The 21,835-nt window shown below is 43.9% G+C and overlaps 2 protein-coding genes and 1 pseudogene across 14 annotated transcripts in view; 2 read left to right on the top strand and 1 right to left on the bottom strand.

Annotated features, from left to right (window-relative positions):
* Window positions 1-11,186, top strand: part of AMZ2 (archaelysin family metallopeptidase 2) — a 52,520-nt gene extending 41,334 nt beyond the window's left edge. Inside the window, exons 1-8 of one of the 11 annotated variants that reach the window (XM_019026813.3) lie at window positions 1,940-2,035; window positions 2,583-2,678; window positions 4,165-4,447; window positions 4,771-4,944; window positions 5,027-5,155; window positions 8,432-8,595; window positions 9,729-9,905; window positions 10,845-11,186. In XM_019026813.3, coding sequence (XP_018882358.2) covers window positions 4,165-4,447; window positions 4,771-4,944; window positions 5,027-5,155; window positions 8,432-8,595; window positions 9,729-9,905; window positions 10,845-11,000 — 1,083 coding nt within the window. In that variant the 5' untranslated portion in view covers window positions 1,940-2,035; window positions 2,583-2,678 and the 3' untranslated portion in view covers window positions 11,001-11,186. The other 10 variants (XM_019026815.4, XM_019026814.4, XM_055386994.2 and 7 more) reach the window with 10 other exon arrangements.
* An 892-nt stretch (window positions 11,187-12,078) lies between these two features.
* LOC115934705 (uncharacterized) lies at window positions 12,079-12,154 on the bottom strand (annotated as a pseudogene).
* A 923-nt stretch (window positions 12,155-13,077) lies between these two features.
* ARSG (arylsulfatase G) overlaps window positions 13,078-21,835 on the top strand; it is a 185,395-nt gene continuing 176,637 nt past the window's right edge. Inside the window, exon 1 of one of the 3 annotated variants that reach the window (XM_055386988.2) lies at window positions 13,078-13,451. The gene's annotated coding sequence lies outside the window, so the exon portion shown is untranslated. The remainder of the gene's footprint in view (window positions 13,452-21,835) is intronic. The other 2 variants (XM_055386991.2, XM_031011442.3) reach the window with 2 other exon arrangements.

The raw sequence follows: 21,835 nt of genomic DNA, 5'->3' as shown, positions 1-21,835 counted from the left end.
AAAAAAAAAAAAAAATTAGCCGGGCGTGGTGGCGGGTGCCTGTAGTCCCAGCTACTTGGGAGGCTGAGGCAGGAGAATGGCGTGAACCCAGGAGGCGGAGCTTGCAGTGAGCCGAGATAGCGCCACTGCACTCCAGCCTGGGCGACAGAGCGAGACTCTCTCTCAAAAAAAAAATTAGCCGGGCGTGGTGGTGCGTGCATGTAGTCCCAGCTACCCTGTAGACTGAGGCACGAGAATCGCTTGAACCCAGGAAGCAGAGGTTGCAGTGAGCCGAGATCGCACCACTGCACTCCAGCCTGGGCGACAGAGCGAGACTTCGTGTCAATTAATAATAAAAAAAGATGTGCTGTAATTGTCTCCGTTTTACAAAAGAGGTCAAGTAGTTGGCACAGGTCCCACGGTAGTAAGTGAGGGTTTTGGGATTCAAGCACAGACCACCTTCGCCCCTATGCTACACCACCTCAGGCTGTCGGGAGACAGGCACCCACTCAAAAGGCACACGGAAGAAAGCCCACGACTTCTCAAGCATTGAAGCAGGAGTGGCGCATCGGTATTCTCAACTTCAAACTTTGAGAACAGTCATGGTAGGAATGCATTTTATTCAAGAATGGGTTCAGGTGAGGGTGGATATGGGCACTGGGTTCAAAGGACAAATTTGGAGAATTCATGATCCAGGAGAGTGAACAAATAAGGAAGGGCTAAAGAGATCCTCGAAGTTGAAAGGTTCAAACAGAGTTAATGTCCTCTAAAGAGAGCCAACAAGGGGTTACAAGTGCTGAAGTCATCAAGAAAATGTGCCTGTCTTTCCTTGAGACTGGGAAGGAGAATTAGGATAAGGAAAATCCAGAGGATGGTAAAACAGCTTGACTTCAAAATAACAGACCAGGCGCCGTGGCTCACGCCTGTAATTCCAGCACTGTGGGAGACCGGGGGGCGGGGGAGGTGGATCACCTGAGCTCAGGAGTTCGAGACCAGCCTGGGTAACAGGGTGAAAACCCGTATTAAAAAAAAAAAGCCGGGCGCGGTAGCCCACGCCTGTAATCCCAGCACTTTGGGAGGCCAAGGCGGGCGGATCACTTGAGGTCAGGAGTTCGAGACCAGCCTGGCCAACATGGTGAAACCCCATCTCTACTAAAAATAACAAAAATTAGCCGGACGTGATAGCGGGCACCTGTAGTTCCAGCTACTGGGGAGGCTGAGGCGGGAAAATCGCTTGAACCCAGGAGGCAAAGGTTGCACTGAGCCCAGACTGTCCCACTGCACTCCAGCCTGGGCAACAGAGCAAGACTCCGTCTCCAAAAAAAAAAAAAAAAAAAAGCAAGAAAAAGAAATAAGAAAGCAAGAAAAAGAAAGAGAATGGCGAGGCCCAGAGAGACCGAAAGTCCCACCAGAGGGTACAGAGCTAGCTCAGCCCTAATGCCGGCCCCGCGGTGCCTTTCCGAGCTCACGGCCTCCCCTCGGCATCCGGGTTTCGGCCTCGGAGAGCCAGGGACGCCACGAGGACGCGCCCCACACTTGCGCTTCTGGGTTCCAGCCCCCGCGGCCCCCAACAAATAAAGAAGGGAAAGTGCTGAGGGTGACGGCCCCGGGGAGCGCTGCGGCTCTACGTCAACCTGCGGCGGCCGCCGACTCATTTGGGGCCACGCTGGTTGCATTCGTCACGCCGGGGATGCCTCTCAAACCCGCGGCCTGCCGAGGACGTTCCCACACGGGAGACCCCAGCGACGCGGGCGCATCTGTGGCTCTCGAGAACCGGGCCGCGGAGCCCCCGCGAGGGCAGGCGGGGAATCGGCGACTGCGGGGGCGGACAGCTGGGGCTTGTAGTCCCCTCGCTACCCTCTATTCTGGAAGAGGCGGGTCGCGGCCGCTGAACTCCAGCTCTGCGCCTGCCCAGGCGGCCGCACGCTCAGGGGCGTGGCATGGGCGGGTCGTGAGTTGGGCGGGGCCCACAGGGCGTGCGCGTCGCAGCGGCGCGGCGCGTGGCGTGGGGGCGTGGCGCCAGTGGGCGTGGCGTGGCGTAGTGCGAAGGGACACGGTGCGCACGCGCGTGAGGGCTGGTGTCGAGGCCTGTCGGGTCAGGGCGGTTCGCGGGTGCTGTCAGAGCTGGGCCGGGGCCCCTAGGCAGGGTAGCCGGGTCGTAGAGGCGGGGGCCGGTCGCGGTCGGTGGAGCGGGATGAGGATGTAGGAGGGGCGGACGTGGCGGAAGCCGCGGGGTCGGCGGGGTCCGCGGGCTCGGTGCCTCTGGGGAGCCAGGGAGGCCTTTCCCGAGGCTCCTGGGGAAGAAGAGGCGAAGCGAGAGTCCCTGGGGAACCCCCACTCCACTCCCAGCCGGAGACTGGGTTGTGTCTGCATGGACCAGAGCCCACAGTGCGAGTTGCTATAGGCAACCAGCCAGGGTGGCCAGCTCCTCCCCGTTTGCCCGTGATGTTCTGGTTTTGGGACCAAAGCATCCTAGGCCTCCAGCCCACGGCAGTGACCGAATTCTGCGCCCCCTGCCCATCTTCTCCCGCAGCTTCCCTAGATTAGGCTTGGGAGGCAAGAGGAGGCCTCCTGACCTTTCACACTGCCTTTTTAATATTAAGATGAAGGCACACTCCACAGCTTTTTTCCAGCCAGGCCCAGACATGTCCGTCCTTGTAAGTTAAAAGCTTCCATGGGAGCCTTCCTTCCTAATCAAGGTAGGTAGACTACAGGAAGGTACATCTTGTTTTATATTTTGTCCTGTAGAAGTCAGATTTCAGCCCAGTTGTGTAGGAGTGAGGATGAGCCTATGCTCATATCAGAGCTTTGAGTACAGAGACATTTGATCTGGAATTTCAGCCAGCCTCTTCAACCCCAGAATTTATAGGTTCAATCAGAACAGACATTAGCTTAAGTTTTCCCATCAATCGTCTATCATTAAACTGGCAAAATCTAGATAATTAGAAAATATGACAAAGATGATCCAGACAGAGATGTTCAACTTTTTCCTTAATTCAAAAAGCCTCGTGGTGGAAGATCGGACCCTTTCAAGAGGAAGGATGAAAGCTCTATATAGGAACACGATGTGAATGGAAGAAACCTGTCATTGTGAGGCTGGCTTTTGATTAGTCATCTGATGTCTGCCCTAATGTGACATGACTTTGAGGCCATAAACTTCAGTGGCTAAGCTGTAGTTTCTCAGCCTGCAGTTAAATTGCAGAAATGATAGGGCTTACATTAGTTTTGTTTTTATTTGATGTTGAAGATCTTTGAGTCACATTAGAAACGATGAGTGTTTTTCATGTGGCACTAATGAGTTAATTCATATTATTATTTTTTGAGACAGAGTCTCTATTGCCCAGGCTGGACTGCAGTGGCACGATCACGGCCCACTGCAGCCTCGACCTCCTGGGCTCAGATGATCCTCCCATCTTAGCCTGCCAAGTAGCTGGGACTACAAGTGCACATCACCACATCCGGCTAATTTTTTTGTAGATATGGGGTTTTGCCATGATGTCGAAGCTGATTTCAGACTCCTAGGCTCAAGTAATCCTTCTGCCTTGGCCTCCCAAAGTGCTGGGATTATAAGCGTGAGCCACTGTGCCAGGCCAATATTATTCCCCAAAAGAAGGAAGTTGGGTGTGAGGTCCTGCTCCTGTGGTCACCGTGAGGTGTTTTTTTTTTGTTTTGGACTCTTGCCCAGGCTGGAATGCAGTGGCACAGTCATGGCTCACTGCAGCCTCAAGCTCCTGGGCTCAAGTGATCCTCATGTCTCAGCCTCCCTGGTAGCTAGGACCACAGATGTGCACAACTATGCCCAGGGAATTTTTAAGTTTTTTGTAGAGACAGGGTCTCACCATGTTGCCTGAGCTGTTCTCAAACTCCTGGTCTCAAGCAATCCTCCTATCCCAAAGTGCTGAAATTACAGGCATGAGCCACCACACCTGGCCACCACTAGTTTTTGTAATGGGAGCAGGTTCCATATGAGATGGAGGAATGGATTTCATGATTGTCTTTTTAATTTCTTAGATCCCCAAGAAATTGATTGGACATGAGGAAACCACTCTAAGTGTGACCACTCTAAAGCATTAGCAATCAGTCATTTCACTCTAGGGAGAAATCAGAGCCGAAATATAGAGGATAGGTAAAGTCCCCAATGTAGATATGTATTTTTATATTTGATTACTTGCTTTTTTTTGTTAGATGCAAATAATACGGCACTCCGAACAGACACTAAAAACAGCTCTCATCTCAAAGAACCCAGTGCTTGTATCACAGTATGAGAAATTAGATGCTGGGGAACAACGTTTAATGAATGAAGCCTTCCAGCCAGCCAGTAATCTCTTTGGACCCATTACCTTGCATTCTCCATCAGATTGGATCACCTCCCACCCTGAGGCTCCCCAAGACTTCGAACAGTTCTTCAGTGATCCTTACAGAAAGACACCCTCTCCAAACAAACGCAGCATTTATATACAGTCCATTGGTAAATACTGGTAATGTGCTAGTTTTGGTTCAGTTTTGTAGTGGCGCTCTTGTCAGGAATAGTCCAGGCTGTGGGTCTGATTCAGATGGGCCGTTTTAGGATCGTTTTTGATATTCATTGCGGCGGTACAAGTTTTGTAGCCAAACTGACTTAAAAGATAACATTTTGTTTCTTTTTGTTTCATAGCAACACCAATGAATGATAAAGGTTATTGAAAATTTAGAGTTGCTTTTGTTTCTAATTTGAATCTTCTTACTCATAGACTGGGTAAACACTGAATAATCATCTTAAAGTCTGTTTTTAAATGTTCTTCCATATTGTAGGCTCTCTAGGAAACACCAGAATTATCAGTGAAGAATATATTAAATGGCTCACGGGCTACTGTAAAGCATATTTCTATGGCTTGAGAGTAAAACTCCTAGAACCAGTTCCTGTTTCTGCAACAAGATGTTCCTTTAGAGTCAATGAGAACACACACAACCTACAAATTCATGCAGGTGAATTACACGACTTTGCAATTCGAACTGAGTATATGTATATAATATACACTCATACATTTATGTATTTCTTTTTAAATAGGGGACATCCTGAAGTTCTTGAAAAAGAAGAAACCTGAAGATGCCTTCTGTGTTGTGGGAATAACAATGATTGATCTTTACCCAAGAGACTCGTGGAATTTTGTCTTTGGACAGGCCTCTTTGACAGATGGTATTCCGTTTTTGGCATTGTTGTTAGAAGCTTCTTCAGCTTGAGAATATTTGAAGATGTTACAAGAGGGAAAAAATTCCAACCAAGAATCATATTGATATTTAAAACTGTATAGTATTTTCAGTTGAGACATTATGCCATAATGGGAAGTGTGCTGTTGGTAGATTGTGATAATCTAGGTTCTGGTTGGCCACTCACTACCTACAGGACCTTAAAGGTAACAATACCCACATCATGGAGTCATTTGGAGATAATTTACATAAAAGTGCCTGTACATAAAAAGTGTGGATAAGCCTGGACAACATAGTGAGACCACATGTCTACAAAAAAATAAAAATTTAAAAAACTAAATTAGCTGGGCATGGTGGCACATACCTGTAGTCCTAGCTACTCAGGAGGCTAAGGTGAGAGGATTGCTTGAGCCCAGGAGGTTGAGGCTGCAGTAAGCCATGATCGTGCCACTGCACTCCAGCCTGGGCAATAAAGTGAGACCGTGTCTCAAAAAAAAAAGGTATGTATAGGCCTGGCACATATATAGGCATTCAGCATAACAGCTAGTAAACGTCAGTAATTCAGTAGCAAGGTGAATTAAACCAATTACAGTTTGAGCTATCATTAATGGATGTGAAAATCTTACTAATTGTTTTTCAATTCTTTTCATAGTCATCTTGCACAGATAGGATAGCCATAGACTAAGTGTATGCTTCTTTCTCATCCTATGACGTTTGTTTTTTAATTTAAAGAGTCAAAACGTCCATCTTTGATTTGAGATATGTAATAAATCTTGACTCATTAAGAACTCTGCATGGTAATATTAGGGATGGGAAAGGTTCTGGAAACCGGTCATATTTTTAACCTTTTTTTTTTTTTTGTCATCTCTCTACTTCTCCCCTCCCCTTAATTATTGTTCTTATTTCTCTAACTTCATCCCTAAGAATCCAACACAGACTTGAAAGGGAAAAGGCCCCTTAAGGGGAGTGGTTCATTAGTGTTCTGGGGATGGGGAGTAAGTACAGGGACTATCCTGAGAGTTTATGGTCTGTCTGGATGTTACATTAGCCTTAGGATTTGTGGGGTGGATTAGGTGGGGTGGTAAGCTTTTTGGGACAAATGTTTCTACTAGAGGTGGGGGCTGTAGGGTTATAGAGCCTCTTCCCACTTACTCCTTTATTCTTTATTCTCCATTTATGTGAGGTTTCTTGTGGCCCCCATGGCCCTACCAACATGCACTCTTGGAGACGTGGGTCACTACTTTCTTACTGATTTTGGTGGTGTGAGGTAGCTTTTTATCTTAAGTTTTCTCTTATTATTAACCTGATAGAGATGGAAACATTGAAGAATAATTCTATCTACCTTTTATTTTTCTTTTGAGACAGGGTCTCCCTCTGTCACCCAGGCTGGAGTGCAGTGGTGTGATCATGGCTCACTGCAACCTCAACCTCCTGGGCTGAAGGGATCATCCTGCCTCAGCCTCCTGAGTAGCTGGGACCACAGGACCACCACACCCGGCTATTTTATTTTATTTTATTTTTGGCAAGATGGGATTTTTTTTTGGCCAGATGGGATCTCCCTGTGTTGCTCAAGCTCATCTTGAAGTCCTGGGCTCAAGCGATCCTCCCGCCTCAGCCTCCCGAAGTGGTTTGATTACAGGTGTGAGTCATCACACCCAGCTAAAAAAATAATTTTCAAACCATATGTTCGTTTATCTAGATATTGCTAGCTAATTTATCTTATGTATTTGAGGAGGTCAGGAAACATTTCCCCAAACTGTATTTACTTTAATTCTTTTTTTGGCAAGTTTCTTAAATATTACATGACATAAAAGATTTACATAGGAAAGTAGCAGGATTAGACAGTGACAATATCTTAACACAGTGGTCTTGTTTTCTCCGAGTTTACAAAGATTGATATTTTTAAAGTGAGATGCATTGACTACGAAAGAAAATAATCTATTTGTAGGATTATTGGAAGAAGGAAATGTCCTTGCTGAAAGTAGTGAAATATGCTCACACTTGATTGGCCAGAGGGGGTTACTTGTGATACAGGAATAGATTTAGTGTGCTGTTAATTTCCAGAATGCTATCTTTCCTTAATTTTCGAATATCAGTCTACATTTTCTGGGTAAAGGGAGGTGAAGAAGTTTGTTTTTGAATCAAATTAGATTGGACAAATCTACTATGGGTTTATTTTCTTTAAAAGTGTATTACTTTAAAATAAAAACTGAACAAGAGACATAAATAAAAGTGATCATGTAAACAAGTCGAATTATGAAGCAGTACCCTGTAGGGTGAGTTATGTAGCAAACCGTGTTCTCTGTGCTTGCAGAGATGGTTGATATAACTCTAAATGTAACACAGGAAGTCAGTTACAAGGGTATTTATTCTGGTCACCAGACACTAATGACGTAATAGAGTTGAGCTGTTCTTATAAAGGGGGTGGGGGTGGGGAAGGGGACGAGGTTATTCTGTCTAAAGCCGTGGTTTAAAGCATGGGCTTCAAGACATCAGGGGCAGTTGTCCTCAGTCAGTGCTGCGTGAGGGAAGGCCAGCAACCCCTCCAGACGCACGTGTAACTGATCTGTTTAGTGTGTCCTTAAAGAGTGAAATCATGACTGCCTATTGTTATGTGATTTTTTTTTTTTTTTTTGAGACCGAGTAACACTCTGTCGTCAGGCTGGAGTGCAATGGTGCGATCTTGGCTCACTGCAACTCCGCCTCATGGGTTCAAGCCATTCTCCCGCCTCAGCCTCCCTAGTAGCTGGGATTACAGGCACCTACCATCATGCCTGGCTAATTTTTGTAGAGACAGGATTTCACCATGTTAGCCAGGCTGGTCTTGAACTTCTGACATCAGGTGATCCACCTGCCTCGGCCTCCCAAAGTCCTAGGATTACAATCATGAGCCACCACGCCCAACCCATGTGGTTATTTTTTATGATTCCTTTTTGAGTACTTGATTTGGAGTACTTGCTACTTTCAGAAAAAGACTTCTTTTGTGGGAAAAGACTCTCTGAAACTTCAGTTTCTCAAGCATTTGACCTCAAGTCCATTACGTTTTACAAGGCAAGGCAAAGTGGATAGCAGCAAAAGATTTTGATAGGGAAATCTGGGGCAAAAGTCTTCCTTTTTGGTGGCAAACCATAAGTGTATCAGATGGTGTGGACACAGTGACACAGAGGTGCACTCACTGGCCAGATGGGCCAGCAGTCTCTTCTTTCTTTGGTCTTTCTTCAGGGACCTTATTCTCATTCTGTCACTGTTTGTCCTTTTTTTGTAGGTGTGGGGATATTCAGCTTTGCTAGGTATGGCAGTGATTTTTATAGCATGCGCTATGAAGGCAAAGTGAAGAAGCTCAAGAAAACATCTTCAAGTGACTATTCAATTTTTGACAACTATTATATTCCAGAAATAACTAGTGTTTTACTACTTCGATCCTGTAAGGTAAGTTATTACAAAAATCTGACAGGACAGTTCTTTAAAAGAGATCTTAGTTCCGTAAACTGTATATTGTCAGTCCGTAAGGTAATATTATAAATGAGTTTGTATCATTTGTATAATTTTGGTGCATAGTGCTTGACTGAAATGATCAGTAAAACAATTTAAATGGATACCTTCATATTGAAATTTACAATATCAGTGCCAGTTTTTCTGTACTACTAGTTACAGCCTTGGCTGTACCCATGTGCTATTAGTGTAATTCCTGAAGTCTGGTGTGAGTGGGTAACCTACTTTTTCAAGCTACTGTGGTCACTGGGCAAAGCTGCTTTCCCCGGGCCTTTGGAGAACCTCTGCTCTGGCCTCTCTGGGAGTCTGGGCCTTCCTGCCCTGGGCTCCAGGTTACCCTCGACTGTAGTTGTCCTGGCAGTTCCTGATATCCCCAACTTGGTTTTGTGGAAAGCCTATCTCCCCTTTCTCTATAGCCAGAGAGATGGGCTTTTCCTTCAGCTAGAGAAATTCTGCTTTTACCTGTACTATTTGTTGGGGTTTGACAGCTACACCTCTGAGAACTACATTCTCACAGTGTGTTTCATGGGCCCCCTGTGTCATTGCCACCTGATGTTCTCATTAGCATGCAGATCAAGCCCCCTTTCTCCCAGACCTACTAAAATCAGCATCTCTAGGGGAAGAGCCCCAGAATCAGAATTACAACGAGTACCCTAGCGTAGATCAAGGGTTCTCAGCCAGGGGTGATTTTGCCATCCAGGGAATATTAGCAACGTCTGGAGACATTTTTGATTTTCACAATCAGGGAGGGAGTTCTGTTGGCCTCTAGCGGGTAGAGCCAGGGATGCTGCAAAGCGTCGCACAATGCACAGGACAGCCTCCCACAACCTGGTATTATCGGTCCAACATGTCAGCGATGTTGAGGTTGAGGAAGTCTATAGCAAGAAAGGCAGTAAGACATTTGGGGAAATGAGGGATTATTAAGTCTTTGAAGGTCTGGACAGGGTGAAGTTTTGGTGGTAATGGTAAGGGAGTTGATTCCTATGTTTCTTGGAAAAGCAAGAAAAAGAAGAGACGTGTAGCTTAATGTGATGGTGGTCTTATAAAGCCTCAACATGATTGTCTTGCAGACTTTAACCCATGAGATCGGACACATATTTGGACTGCGACACTGCCAGTGGCTTGCATGCCTCATGCAAGGCTCCAACCACTTGGAAGAAGCTGACCGGCGCCCTCTAAACGTTTGCCCTATCTGTTTGCGCAAGTTGCAGTGTGCTATTGGCTTCAGCACTGTAGAAAGATACAAAGTAAGTTGGGGGGTGGACAGTCTAAAGAGGGGGAAGTGGTTATCTGAGTAGCAAACTGATGTTTCTATTATATCCTTCTCTGGAGTTATAATTTATCAGAGGAAATTAGTGTAAAGATAAGCAGGAAGCTGCGGTTTAAAAACATGAAGAAATGCTCTTCTTAAAAACTTCAGCTTGCCTTTGAGTGATTTATGCTTACAGTTCAATGAGAAATAGCGGAAGAAGTTTCTTTGCTTCTCTTCAATTTAGGGCAAGAGAGCTTGACTTTGCAGAACAGAATAAATATTGATATGTGTGGCAGAGTTCATTTTTTAAACCCTATAAGTGTGTGGACAGGATTTACCTTTCCAAATGTGGGACAGAGGTATGATGTTCATTAGGAGGAAAAAAAGGATTTTCTTTAAAAAGGAAGAAGGAAAGTACCTAATCTCAGTATGTGTGTGTGTGTGCCCACACTTGCCCACAAACATCAATATACATTCATGTGTCTACTCATGGGTATGACTGTGCATTCAGGTGACTGCACAGAAATGTCTACACACGTGTTTTCACATACATATGTCTACCCATGCCTGTGTGGACACTTATATATGTATATACGTACGTGTCAAATTAATATAATGCCTTGTGGAATATTTAGCAAGTTGAGAAAAAATAATATCCTATCATGCTAGTAACAAAGTGTAAGAATGAGTGTATTTCTTTTTCATCTTTTTTCAGTGCGTACTTTTGACATCATTTGTAATTATATGTATATTTGGTATGTGCCATTTCACTCAGTATATCATAAGCATTATTTCATATTCACACCATCATTATCAAATGCAGCATCTTCATGGGGTAATATGTCACCCTATGATCTAGAAGCCAATGCTTCTCTCTTGCCTGATAGTATTTTGCTGTGGTTTGTTGAAGTGCGCATCTTTCATGTTTTTCCAGGCACTGGTGAGGTGGATTGATGATGAATCTTCTGACACACCTGGAGCAACTCCAGAACACAGTTGCGAGGATAATGGGAATTTACCAAAACCCGTGGAAGCCTTTAAGGAATGGAAAGAGTGGATAATAAAATGCCTGGCTGTTCTCCAAAAATAAGGACCTTCAAATAGGAGTGATTGAAATAAATAACTACTTGCATGTTATGCTTTCATTTGGGTGGAATACTTCATTGGAATAAACTACTGATCTTGTGCTGTGTCAAAGTAACAGACTAGAACCTTCTTTCAAGTACCTGAATTGAAATGAAACTCATTTTGAATAATAAAAACTCTAGAAACTCTTTATCTTCTCATCTTACTGGCCTGGTCTGTGGCAGCAAGCACATTATTTCCATTCCCCAAATATGTTTAGGTCTCCCAAGAAAGCTGGGACTGGCGGTAACGAGCAAGTAAATAACTTGAAAAAGAACTGTTCAATGCCCCAGGGAACCAACCAACATAATTTCCAGGGGGTGATTTTGTTTTTAGAAGAGCCGCTCCCCTCTGTTAGGCCCAGCCAAGTCACATTTTTGGACGTCCATGGGCTCTGATCACCACAGCCCTCCTTTTCCGAGAGCCTACCTTACTCTCTCAAGTGCATTACCTTGTTTTTTTCTCTTGCTGGTTGTCACCTTATCCCTGAAAGAATGAACAGCTTGTATCAGTTTTTAGCAGCTTAAAATACGACCTATCAGGAATATTTGCAAGTGAAAATAACAATGGTCCTTACACTACCACAGCATTTGGTGGTGGGAGTTCCGTTGCAGGTCTCAGCTATAACATAGTCATTTATGAGGGATCTTACAAATAGTGTGTAATGGTATTTGTATTTGTGAGTGTTGCACTTTTTCTATAGATTTAGAGCGGCTTTCAGGTTTATTTCAGTAATAATGTCCTCACATTACATCGTGAAGTGTTTACCTGAGTCAGGGAGAGAGTTTAATGGGGTTATCTGTTGGGGTGCCATGAATGCTGATGATGGCCTGCAGAGTGTGAACATCAGCCCCATTGCTACGGGGGTGGACAGGTGGAAAACCTCAGACTTGACAAACCACCTCTGCTAGATAGATGTGTCTTGGGAATCTAGAAATTACAGTGAATATTTTATGGAATATCAGTGAGCAGACAGCATTTCCCACTTTCCTATCTTACCTTGAGGGTAAGACTTAAAGGTATATATGTATTTGTAATTTGAAACCTGGATTCTTCATTGTTTGATGTATGCAGTATGATGTAACAAACTATAGAAATGATCCCTGAAAGTATAGTCTTTGATGTATGGAGTATGATGTAAGGCACATTTTATATCTGAGTCAGTGGTTTCCCTTGGAGTCATTCTACTTGATTGAACCCATTTAAGTCATTTTAGAAAATGGTGGTTTGCTATTAAAATTAATTGGAGAGAATACTCGGTCATTCTATTAGGAAAAAGAGACTGATGGAGCATGGTGTTTTATGGATTCTGTTACAGGGCTTATTCCTCCTTGAATAATGTATTTAAAAAATTATTGTCCATTCGATTACATTTTTTTTATTTTCCTACAAGGCAAGCACGGTTTTAGTCCTGTAGGTCAGCCTTTGTCACGAACTCTTTTGAACTAAGATTTGCCTAGTTGAATAAATAAGGTCCATTTGTGTCTACTCTGCACTATGAGACCAGGAGAAAAATCATCTAAGAAGTCGTTCACTCTTGCTAAAAATTGAACTAAACATAAATTTTACATGATGCATTTGTTCAGCAATCATAAGTGCTGTGTATAACTATATTTTTGGATAATTTCTTAGAGTTCAGCTTAAAAATATAATTTGCTTACTGCAACTAAATTTTATGTACTATGGTTAAATCTTTGTAGTTTTAAAAGATAATTTTCACTAAATAAATCCACGCAGATTTTGCTCTGCAAATGCTGGCTGAACAAAGTATTGAGCTAATAAAGAGGATTAATAATTTTCTACTGTCTAAATACTCTTAAAAATCAGTGAATTTGGAATGTTTTTCATTTATGTCATAGATCCTGATCCTGGGCACCTGTGGAGTTAGTATCTCTCCGGTCAAGAGATTTTTCGGGCCTCAGACTTCTAATGGTGAGGGTTAAGTAGAAGAATTTGGCGAGGATTACCCGTCGGTTCTTGTCCAGCTTGCTTTTTGAAACACACATTCCCCTGATATGAATAATTTACATTTCAAGCCCTACGAGGGACAGAGGGCCGCGTTGCTCCCTCTTGGGAGCAGCAGTGCTAAAATCGAAGCAGGCAGCTGCGGGACCGCTATAGCCGGCCCTGCGCTCGGGCCCTTCCCGGGCAGGAAACGCGTCGCTGTCCCCGGCTGCGCCCAGGCCGGCGGGCCCAGCAGCTGCGAACCGCCGGCGCACCACCTGTTTCCGCGCCCGGGGACTTCCCCGGCGGGGCTCAGAAGTGTGGGGTCGGTCGCTTGGCTTCCCCTGGCGTCAGCGACCCAGGGTAACCTCCTCCACTGCTGCCTGCCGTGCAGGCCTGCCTGTGTGAGAGCCACGTGTGCCGCGCTCTGGGCACAGCCTTGGAAAGTCAGGACCGCGACGGCAGCAGAGCAGTGAGTGGAATTAATTCTCAAGTAGAGCATTTAAAAAGTGATTCATTGAAGGGTTTGAATCTCAGTCACTTTGTAGATTCGGATATCTAGAGTGGCACCGTCCAATAGAAATATAATACAAGCCACATATATAAGCTTAATGTTTCTAGTAGGCGTATTAGCAAATGCATAAAGAAGCAGGTGGAGTTAATTTTAATAGTATATTCTATTTAATCCAGTGCATCCAAAATATTGTTTCAATCAATATCAATGCTGAATGTTTTATATCCTTTTTTTGTACCATCTTCAAATTCCCGTGTGTTTGTTACACTTGGAGTACATCTTACTTCCAACTGGCCACATTTTCAAGTGCTCAACAGCCCCATGTGGCTTGTGTCTATTGTATTGGACAGTGCAGCTCTAGAGCAGTACCCAACTCTAGCGTACCTGGAAAAATGTACCCGTGGTATTGAGTTACTAGGAGAGGAAGGCTTATTTCAGGAAAAGGTCATGTAAATCTTCTGTCAGTACAGCCAGTGCTGACATTCAACCTGAAAGGGTGTATGTAGACACTGTAAAGGCCTCTGGCTTTGGTATTAACTTGTTTCTTTAAAAGCTTGATACTGTTCTCTGTTGCAGCTTGTTTTTTACCCTCCCCTCTTCATTTTGAAGGGCCTGATAGTGTCTTCAAATGCATTTCCATTTTTGGAAAGCAGAGTCGTAAAGCATTAATAATGTGGAGATTATTTAGTCCATTTCATGCATGAGGACACAAGCCTGCAGCAGCCAAGTAAACTTGCTTGTTGTTTAACCAATGGCAAAAATGGGATCAGATCCCAAGTCTCCCTAATGTTGAGTTATTTATTGTTTTCACTGTGCTACATGACCTCATTGAAGTAAAATATCACCAACCAGAACCTAACCATTTTTCCCCCAGATTGTTTACAAGGGATTATACACGATTAAACTGTCAATTTCTTTTCTGTTCAAGTAGAGTCATCTGGGGTTGCTCAAAGTTGGAGAAATCAGTCTATATACTTCTGCCTTAGTACCAAAAAAAGAGATGTGCAATATTTATTTATTTTTGAAATAAGGTCTCGCTCTGTTGCCCAGGCTGGAGTGCAGTGGTGTGATCACGGCTCACTGGAGCCTCCACCTCCTGGGCTCAAGTGATCCTCCCACCTCAGCCTCCCAAGTAGCTGGGATTACAGGTGTGCACCACCATGCCCGGTGTTTTATTTTTATTTTTATTTTTTAGAGATGGGTTTTTTTCCACATTGTCCAGGCTGGTCTGGATTCCTGAGCTCAAGCAATCTGCCTGCCTTGGCCTCCCAAAGTGCTGGGATTACTGATGTGAGCCACTACGCCCGGCCAAGAGTTGCAATATTTAGTAAAGCTCTTGTGACTAGTTGAGGCATTAAAAGAAAGAATTATGGGGAAAAAAAAGTCTACTGGAAAACAGTTGAAACAAAATCTATTGAGGCAGTATGTTAAAACCCACAGACCTCCATACTTAACCCAGTATTGATTTCATCCCACTGTTTTCTTTAGTGTCTGCTCATGGATCAGTTTTTTCTTCTTTACACCTGACCCACCCATATAGCACACTACTGCTGGGCACTCTGAGACCCATCCATCCTCAGATGCTGAGCCGGTGGGTTCTCGGCACAGTGCTTTCAGTGTCCTGTGGTTATCCAGCTGTTTCGTAGCAGCACAGACTCTCTTGAGCTGTAACTGTCAATAGATATCTTTTTCTTCTCTTGTGTAACTAAAGGGGAAAAAAGTCTATAACTCATTCATTCATTCATGTATTTTTTCATTCAACAATATTCATGGAGCACCGCCTACTGGGTGCCAGGCCCTGCTCAAAGCCTTGGGAATACAGCAGTGAACAAAGAACTCCTACCCTAATACACTAGTGGATGAGACAAGAGAGTCAAGGAGTAAACAGATGCTTTATTTTATTTTATTTATTTTTTTGAGACAGAGTCTTGTCCTGTCACCCAGGCTAGGGTGCAGTGGTGTGATCTTGGCTCACTATATCCTCTGCCTCCTGGGCTCAAGTGGTCCTCCCGCCTCAGCTTCCCACGTAGCTGGGAGTACAGGCGTGTGCCACCATGCCTGGCTAATTTTTGTAGTTTTTGTAGAGAGGGGTTTTACCATGTTGACCAGGCTGGTCTCAAACTCCGAGGCTCAAGCAATCTGCCCACCTTAGCCTCCCAAAGTGGATGCTGTTATAACCTAATAACAGCAAAGTAAATGGATAGAAACAAGTACCACTTTGAATAGGATAGACAGGAATGCCTCCCTAGGGAGGTGGCATTTGGAAGTGATCAAATTGAAGGGTCACACTGCATACACATCTCAGGGAAGGGAGTACCAAGCAAAGGAAACCACAAATGCTAAGGCCTGAAGCTTGCAACAGTAAGAACAATTCCAGAAACAGTAAGAGAGGCTGGGCGTGGTGGCTCACACCTGTAATCCCAGCACTTTGGGAGGCTGAAGCAGGTAGATCACCTAGGTTAGGAGTTCGAGACCAGCCTGGCCAACATGACGAAACCCCATCTCTACTAAAAATAACAGAAAAAAAAATGAGCCAGGTGTGGTGGCGGGTGCCTGTAATCTCAGCTACTCAGGAGGCTCAGGCAGGAGAATTGCTTGAACCTGGAGGCAGAGGTTGCAGTGAGGCGAGATTGTGCCATTGCACTCCAGCGTGGGTGACAAGAGCAAAATTCCATCTCAAACGAAAAAAAAAAAAAAAAAAAAAAAAAAGGGCCAGGCGTAGTGGCTCACGCCTGAATTCCCAGCACTTTGGGAGGCTGAGGCCGGCGGATCACGATGTCAGGAGATTGAGACCATCCTGGCTAACATGGTGAAACTCTGTGTCTACTAAAAATACAAAAAATTAGCCAGGTGTGGTGGCGGGCGCCTGTAGTCCCAGCTACTCGGGAGGCTGAGGCAGGAGAATTGCTTGAGCCTGGGAGGCGGAGGTTGCAGTGAGCCAAGATTGCACCACTGCACTCCAACCTGGGCGACAGAGCGAGACTGCCCCCCCAACCCCCCCAGAAAAAGAGCCAGTGAGGCTAGTGTAGCAGGAGCGGAGGGAAAAGTAATAGCATCCATCAGGCAGTTCACGCAGGGCCCATTGCTAAGGATTTATTTCAGACTTGTGCTGTAAGAGGATTACTGTGGCTGCTGTATGGAAAATTAAGGTGGGGGTGGCGTGTTGCAAGAGTGGAAGCAGGCAGGCCAGCTAGAAGACTACTGTAATAATCCAGCTAAGATGATATTGGCTTGGATCAAGGGTCCTGGTGCAGTTGGCAGAAGCAGTCAGCTCCTGGATATATTTAGAAAGGAGAGCCAATTGGATGTGTGGAGGAGTGGATTTGAGGAGGAGGATCCAGAGTTCTGCTGAGGACATTTTAAGTTGAAGATGCCTAGTTTATATCCATGCCCTGCCATGCGGGCAGATATAAATCAGGAGCTCAGGGACAAAGTTGGGACTAAGAATGGGAGGTGTCGATGCAGAGAAGGTGCTTAAAGTTTTGGTTGAATTCTAGGGTGTATAAGTTGTTAGGGAAGTTAGCGTGCTTGTTCTTGAGTTGCTGGAAAGGCATATAAATGACACAAATACATGGCCACAATATGTATTTTCTCAATAATATTTGGTGAAATGTTCTGGGCATCAGGTTTCCCGTCTAATTTTCCCTGTAGGAAACGGATAGTCATTGAAGTAGTTTTGATTTGGGTGAGTTGTTACATGGAAAGGGAAGTTGTAAGTTCTCTTGCCACTTTTCTTGTTCTGCACCTTTAGAGAGTCATTACGAGAACTGAACACTAGGGGGACCCAGTTTCCTTACTTATGCAACGGCGGCTGGCCCAGCTGTACGCTATGATCGCCCTCACTTAGGACACACGCAATATAAACACAAATCTGAAAACAAGGGCAGCTTCTCTTTTCTCAATGCAATGTATACTTATAGCAGTGATCATTTTTGCGTGTAACATGTCTGAATTCCTTAAATAGGTCATTTTAAGTAATGTGCATAACCATTACAATTTTTCTTTTTTGAGACAGGGTCTCACTCTTTGCCAAGGCTGTGTGCAGTGGTGCCATCTGGACTCACTGCAACCTCTGCCTTCTGTGCTCAAGTGCTCTTTCTACCTCAGCCTCTTGAGTAGCTGGGACCACAGGCATGAGCCACCACACCTGGCTAATTTTGGTTTCGCCATGTGGCCCAGGCTGGTCTTGAACTCCTGGGCTCAAGCAATTCACTCACCTTGGCTTCCTGAAGTGCTGGGATTACAGGGATGAGCCACAACACCTGGCCACGGTTTAAAGAATGAAAGACAATGGCTTCTAAACTCTAGTTCCCTATTGGTGAGCCCCATATTTGCAAACTTGTGAAACTAAGGATCATGATTTCTTTTTTATTTTTTCTTAATTTTTATTTTTTGAGATGGAATCTTGCTCTGTCGCCCAGGCTAGGGTGCAGTGGCGTGATCTCGACTCACTGCAACCTCCACCTCCCAGGTTCAAGTGCTTCTCCTGCCTCAGCCCCCCGAGTAGCTGGGATTACAGGCATGCACCAACATGTCTGGCTAATTTTTGTATTTTTAGTAGAGACAGGATTTCACCATGTTGGCTAGGCTGGTCTGGAACTCCTGACCTCAAGTGAGCCACCCGCCTCGGCTTCTCAAAGTGCTGAGTGGGATTACAGGTGTGCGCCACCATGCCCAGCTGAAGGATCATGATGATTTCTGATTTACAGTAGTTGAATTGGAGTATGGAAATCTAAATGTAATAAATACCACCTGGTGATTTGAATCTGCGCCACAAGAATGCTGACATAGAATCCATTTTCGGTTTTATCACCAGGTATTAAGCAAAGGGAAAGGCAAATAAATGCTCAAAAGCTACATTACATATTATTGGAGTATAAAATGTATAACTTTGTTAAAAGGTTTGGACACATTTTGTATTAGTTACGGATACATAGGTCTTAAAAGAGTACATGATCTTAACTCTTTTTTTTTTTTTTTTTTTGAGTCGGAGTTTCGCTCTTGTTGCCCAGGCTGGGGTGCAATGGCGCAATCTTGGCTCACCGCAACCTCCATCTCCTGGATTCAAGCGATTCTCCTGTCAGCCTCCCGAGTAGCTGGAATTATAGGCATGCACCACCATGCCTGCCTAATTTTGTATTTTTAGTAGAGACAGGGTTTTTCCATATTGGTCAGGCTGGTCTCGAACTCCCAACCTCAGGTGATCCACCCGCCTCGGCCTCCCAAAGAGCTGGGATTACAGGCGGGAGCCACTGTGCCTGGCCCAACTCATTTTTATAACTAGAATAATTTTACTTTTGGGGAAAGAAAGTCTACATAAGGTTTATACTGAAACCTCTCGAAGTCAACAAGCTTAAAGCAGAATCTTTTTAATCAGGGGAAATGAAAACATAATTAGCAGCCTGGTGTGGTGGCTCACGCCTATAATCCCAACACTTTGGGAGGCCGAGGTGGGTGGATCACCTGAGGTCAGGAGTTTGAGACCAGCCTGGCCAAGACGGCAAAACCCCGTCTCTACTAAAAATACTAAAATTAGCTGGGCGTGGTGGCACACGCCTGTAATCCCAGCTACTTGGGAGGCTGAGGAAGGAGAATCACTTGAACCCAGGAGGTGGAGGTTGCAGTGAGCCGAGATCACACCATTGCACTCCAGCCTGGGCAACAAGGGTGAAACTCCATCTCAGAAAAAAAAAAAAAAAGAAAAAAGAAAACATAATTAACAAATGTGTTAGCTATAATGTTGGGCACAGTGACTCACGCCTGTAATCCCAGCACTTTGGAAGGCCATTGTGGGCAGATCACTTGAGGTCAGGAGTTCGAGACCAGCCTGGCCAACATGGCAAAATCCTGTCTCCACTAAAAATACAAAAACTAGCTGGGTGTGGTGGTGCACGCCTGTAATCCCAGCTACTTGGGAGGCTGAGGCAGGAGAATTGCTTGAACTCGGGAGGTGGAGGTTGCATTGAGCCAAGGTTGTGCCACCGCACTCCAGTCTGGGCGACAGAGCAACACTCTGTCTCAAAACAACAACAACAATGAAAAAGTGTTAGCTGCTTGATCTTTCCTATTTTGGGGCAGTTATGATCTAAGAATTACTTTGACCACAATGAATCCTTTCCCATGGGTCAGGATGTTAGTTCTCAGAGCTTTGCTTCTGGCGGTACTGACCTGTGCCGGTGTTACAGATGTGTGGTGAACGGGCTGGAAACTGTGGTCCACAGGCGAAATCCAGTCCACTGTTTTTTTTTTTTTTTTTTTTCAGCCTGAGAGCTAATAGTGTGGTTGTTTTTTTTTTTTTTTTTAAATTTTTATGTGATTGAAAAAAAATATATTTCCCATGTGAAAATCTTGTGAAATTCACATTTCAGTATCCGTAAATAAAATTCCATTGAAACATGGCCACGTTCATTCATTTATATATTGTCTGTGGCTGCTTTTGACCCTCAATGGCAGAGTTGACTAGACAGAGGCCTCATGGCCTGCAAAGCTTTAAATATTTACTATCTGGACCTTTACAGAAAAAGTTTGCCAACCCCTGGCATGTAGAGTCTGTGCTGTTTACTTACAGGTTGCAACAGTTCTTGGGATGACTCTGTAACTGGTTGTAGTCTTTAACTATTTGCCTTTATGACTTTTGATAGGCTTACTCTGGCTACCATGATATCATTTCATTCATGTATTTTTGATTAATAATTAAATTCCATTGATGCTTTCATTCTTATTTCAATTCTTAGATGAAAATATGCTTCTTCATTTGATTATATTGTTTAATTTTTATTTCCATCTCCTGTTATTCATTACTTAATACTTCCCTTGAATTATTTAGTCTTTTTCTAAGGTGCTTTAAAATAGTTCGTATGAAACTCAACATAAAACAAAATCGTCCTGCTTTCAATGATCAAAAAAAAAAAAAAAGACATAAAAAAGTTTAGGCTGCACATGATGGCTCACACCTGTAATCCCAGCACTTTGAGAGGCCGAGGCAGGTGGATCACCTGAGGTCAGGAGTTTGAAGCCAGCCTGGCCAACATGGTGAAACCCCATCTCTAGTAAAAATACACAAAATTAGCCAGGCATGGTGGCGGGCACCTGTAATCCTAGCTACTCGGGAGGGTGAGACAGGAGAATCACTTGAACCTGGGAGGCGGAGGTTGCAGTGAGCTGAGATTGTGCCATTGCACTCCAGCCTGGGCAATAAGAGTAAAACTCCATCTCAAAAAAAAATAATAATAAATATAAGTAAATAAAAAGTTCAGTAGAAACTTCTTGGGAAACTATGTGTCTCTAGTAGAGTTAACAGGTTTTGCAGAAGATAAACGTTAAAAAATTATTTATTTGGAGTGAATCTTTGGTGAGTTTTTATAACTTTAATTGCCTCAAACACTGAATGCTGTGAGAGTCAATAAAAAATCTTAGAAGAAAATCAGTCTCTTTAAATAAAAAATCCATAAATTTATTGCAAATCTAGAAGTACCAGAATGTCACTAATACAGAACAGATCAGCAATCTTGTTTGTATTTTCTTCCAAATATTTAAAACCTTGATTATTGACATACTGAAACTGGCATACATTTTGTTTTCATGCAGATAACGGAATAGACATGGAGCAGATCCCTCAGAAATCAGTTATAAATATTAAATTGTATTGAACATTCATAGTAAAAAATATGTCGTAAAGTGCTGAAGTCATGTAAGTCTGCAAAACTGCCACAAGCTCAAAGTTCTTCTCAAGCAGTGACAGAGATTTGCTACATCCACCTTGTTTTAGATTATGCCTGTTTTTGACAGACACTTTGTCATTTCCTCCCCCACCCTCCCCAAAGTTTTATAGATTGTCCTATTTCTATGGCTGATAAGATGCTCTACAAAATGTAGCAGGTGGTGATGAACTATGCCACTTTCATTTCAGTGCAGAGAAATATTCAAGCTTGTGTGTACCTGTAACCAAACTAGGCTTGTTATGTTTTTCCCCCTGAGTTGTCATAAATTAACATTAACGATGAATAAAGATGGAGCAGCAAGCATTGACCATCACCTGCAGGGTGAGATTGTGGTAAAATAGGTGAGTAAAAAGTCCACCTATTATCCTGACACTTGCCCTCTTTACAGAAAACTGCTAACTTGAGCAATACTATACATGTAGTGTAACTCCAAAAAAAAGGAAGAATAAAACAAACAAAACAAAACAATGACCAGTTACCCGATACCTCTGGCAACTTAGAGCAATCAAGTCATGTGTTATAGAAGATGTAAATTGCAACTTGTAACTCGCTATAACATAATTGTCTCTGTTACCCCCATGTGAAATACAGAAATGCTTCAATAATTAGATGGTTTTTTCT

Source organism: Gorilla gorilla, chromosome 4, assembly GCF_029281585.2.
Source record: "Gorilla gorilla gorilla isolate KB3781 chromosome 4, NHGRI_mGorGor1-v2.1_pri, whole genome shotgun sequence".
Classification (NCBI taxonomy): domain Eukaryota; kingdom Metazoa; phylum Chordata; class Mammalia; order Primates; family Hominidae; genus Gorilla; species Gorilla gorilla.
This window is presented reverse-complemented; position numbering and strand designations above follow the sequence as displayed.